Source organism: Phragmites australis, chromosome 3, assembly GCF_958298935.1.
Source record: "Phragmites australis chromosome 3, lpPhrAust1.1, whole genome shotgun sequence".
Lineage (NCBI taxonomy): Eukaryota > Viridiplantae > Streptophyta > Magnoliopsida > Poales > Poaceae > Phragmites > Phragmites australis.
In genome coordinates, this window is record NC_084923.1 from 39,274,423 (window position 1) to 39,276,527 (window position 2,105).

The 2,105-nt window shown below is 50.1% G+C and overlaps 1 protein-coding gene across 1 annotated transcript; it reads left to right on the plus strand.

Moving 5' to 3' along the window:
- The first annotated feature begins 1,135 nt into the window (after positions 1-1,135).
- LOC133911193 (uncharacterized) lies at positions 1,136-1,863 on the plus strand. The gene has a single exon (XM_062353400.1). It carries the CDS (start codon positions 1,202-1,204, stop codon positions 1,697-1,699), a length of 498 nt encoding a protein of 165 aa, XP_062209384.1. The 5' UTR covers positions 1,136-1,201; the 3' UTR covers positions 1,700-1,863.
- Positions 1,864-2,105: the final 242 nt, after the last annotated feature.

The following is a 2,105-nucleotide window of genomic DNA, read 5'->3' on the forward strand; positions in this document are numbered from 1 at the left end:
AGGTCGTGAACATTAACATCCTAGACCTACCATGCCACTCCGCCGTGGTACGCCAATGCAAGGCCAAACACATGCGGTGCAAACGGTCGATCGGTCATGCATCTAGCCGTGCAATAAGGCCCCTTCCAAACGCAGGAATTGAACTGCTTGATACCAAGCTATATAATCCTCGTTTCAAACATGTTGAAGGAGATAGGGTAGGCACACGAATCGAGACTTTACTTTAGCATGTACAGCTAACCCACTTTTACTATTGGATGTCCTAAGAACACGGGAGTTAAATTTTAGAAACTTTAACCATTAGTATATATAAAATTATTAAAATTTAACATATGAAAATGATAGTGGTGAATTTGTAATAAAAAATACTTTGATATCATCTAATTTTTGTCAACTTTAGCAGAAGTAGTTGTCAAATATATTTGTTGAAGACTGTATCGATATTATAAACGATAAGTAAAAGAGAATAGAGATAGTATATTTACACCAATACAAATATGCACTTCACTAACCATCCAAACTAATGCTGAGCTCCTGCAACTAGCCGACTTCCCATTGGATCAATCGTGTGCGCCGATACACTGGAACATAAATTAACCAACGTGTACATGCAGGTACCAAACTGAAATACGGCCCCAAGATACAGTGACGCACCCACAATAACCGGTTTGCTGTTAGATGGACGGGTGCTGCAAGCATGCCTGCCGGCTGCAAATACAGTTAGCTGCCTAGCTCTAGGATTACGTACGTGTTTCTGCTCGAGCCCCCATGCCCAGATCAGCAGGACGGCGAAAAACCAACGCGACGCAGGAAACGCCGACGCACACGGCCGATCAAGCCACCACTTCTGATTGATTTCTGTGAACCCCATCAACGTCAGCCGATCAAACCTTGCCCAACCCGGCAGCCTGCTGCTATAAAGCTCCAAGAAACCCGTCGCATCTCTCGCGCACAGGTGTCCATCGACCGGCGCGAGGTGCACCGCTTGCGTTGGGCCGGCGACTGCGAGGCTTGCGCATGCGTACCGCGTGCACGCACGGCACCACGCCGCGGCCGCGCCGCCAACTGCTCTCTCTTGGGCTCCTTCGATAGTCTCCGCGAGGAGATCAGAGAGGCTCATCTCCTGAGGCCTGAGCCGTGGCTGATCAGTGATAAGCAAGAGAGCGAGCGTTGCTGATCACTGGTTGTCTACGACGACGACATGAAGCCGGGAGCTGTGGCGTCCAGGTCCGGCAGCACGGTGGCCTTCTCGTGGGAGCAGGAGCCGGGAGTGTCCAAGCAGAGCAGCCCCTTGGAGGCCAGGAAGACGTCGGCGGCGGCGGTGGGCACGGAGGTGGACAGCAGGAAGACGCCAGCGAGCTCGATGGAAACGGCGGCGGCGCACCCGCACCTGCTGCTCGTGCCGCCGCCGCCGGGTGGGCCTGGTGCACCGGTCGTCTCGCCGCCTGGGAGGAGCAGTAGGCCGAGGAGCCGCGACGTCAGGCAGGGGAATGACCCGTTCCTTGCGGCGTACCTGGCCTGCACCGACAACGGCAGCAACGGCGGGAGCGGGAACGCGGCGAGGGAGCTCAAGTCGGGCCAGAGGCTGCTTGGATGTGCCGGGCTCGGTAGATTGGGGTTCTCTTGCAAGAGTTCGTGTCAGGCCGTGGAGGCGAGCCTAGTGAGACTGGCCAAAATACCCGAAATCGATGAGGATTGAATCCTTCCATCTCTGCTGTTTCGTGTAGCTCCATCACGTTTGTTCGTGAGTAATGCAAGAGCATATTTCTAGTGCTATTTCTTGTTGTAAAAGGTGCTCCTTTTCTTTCTTGTTCGACCAATAGAAGACCTCATGTAGTGACCAATGAGAAATACTTTCTGTAACACACAAAAGTGTATTGGGAACAATTCAATTCACACAGACATCGGGAAACAAAATCTCGTGTTTTTAAGAGCTAATTGATTTTCGCTTATTTACAACTTTAGTCCACAATCATTAACTCATATAGTCTTATATTTTATTAATATGAGTAGTATCATAATTAAAAAGTCAATCTTTTGAATGTAAATCATCCATTTATTCTTTTTGGGGCCTAAGATTCTAAGCAATAGATTCTTCGAGGTGT

What these genes read in the sequence shown, in the direction of transcription:
- LOC133911193 (XM_062353400.1), top strand. Translation starts at nt 1,202, where the DNA reads ATGAAGCCGGGAGCTGTGGCGTCCAGGTCCGGCAGCACGGTGGCCTTC.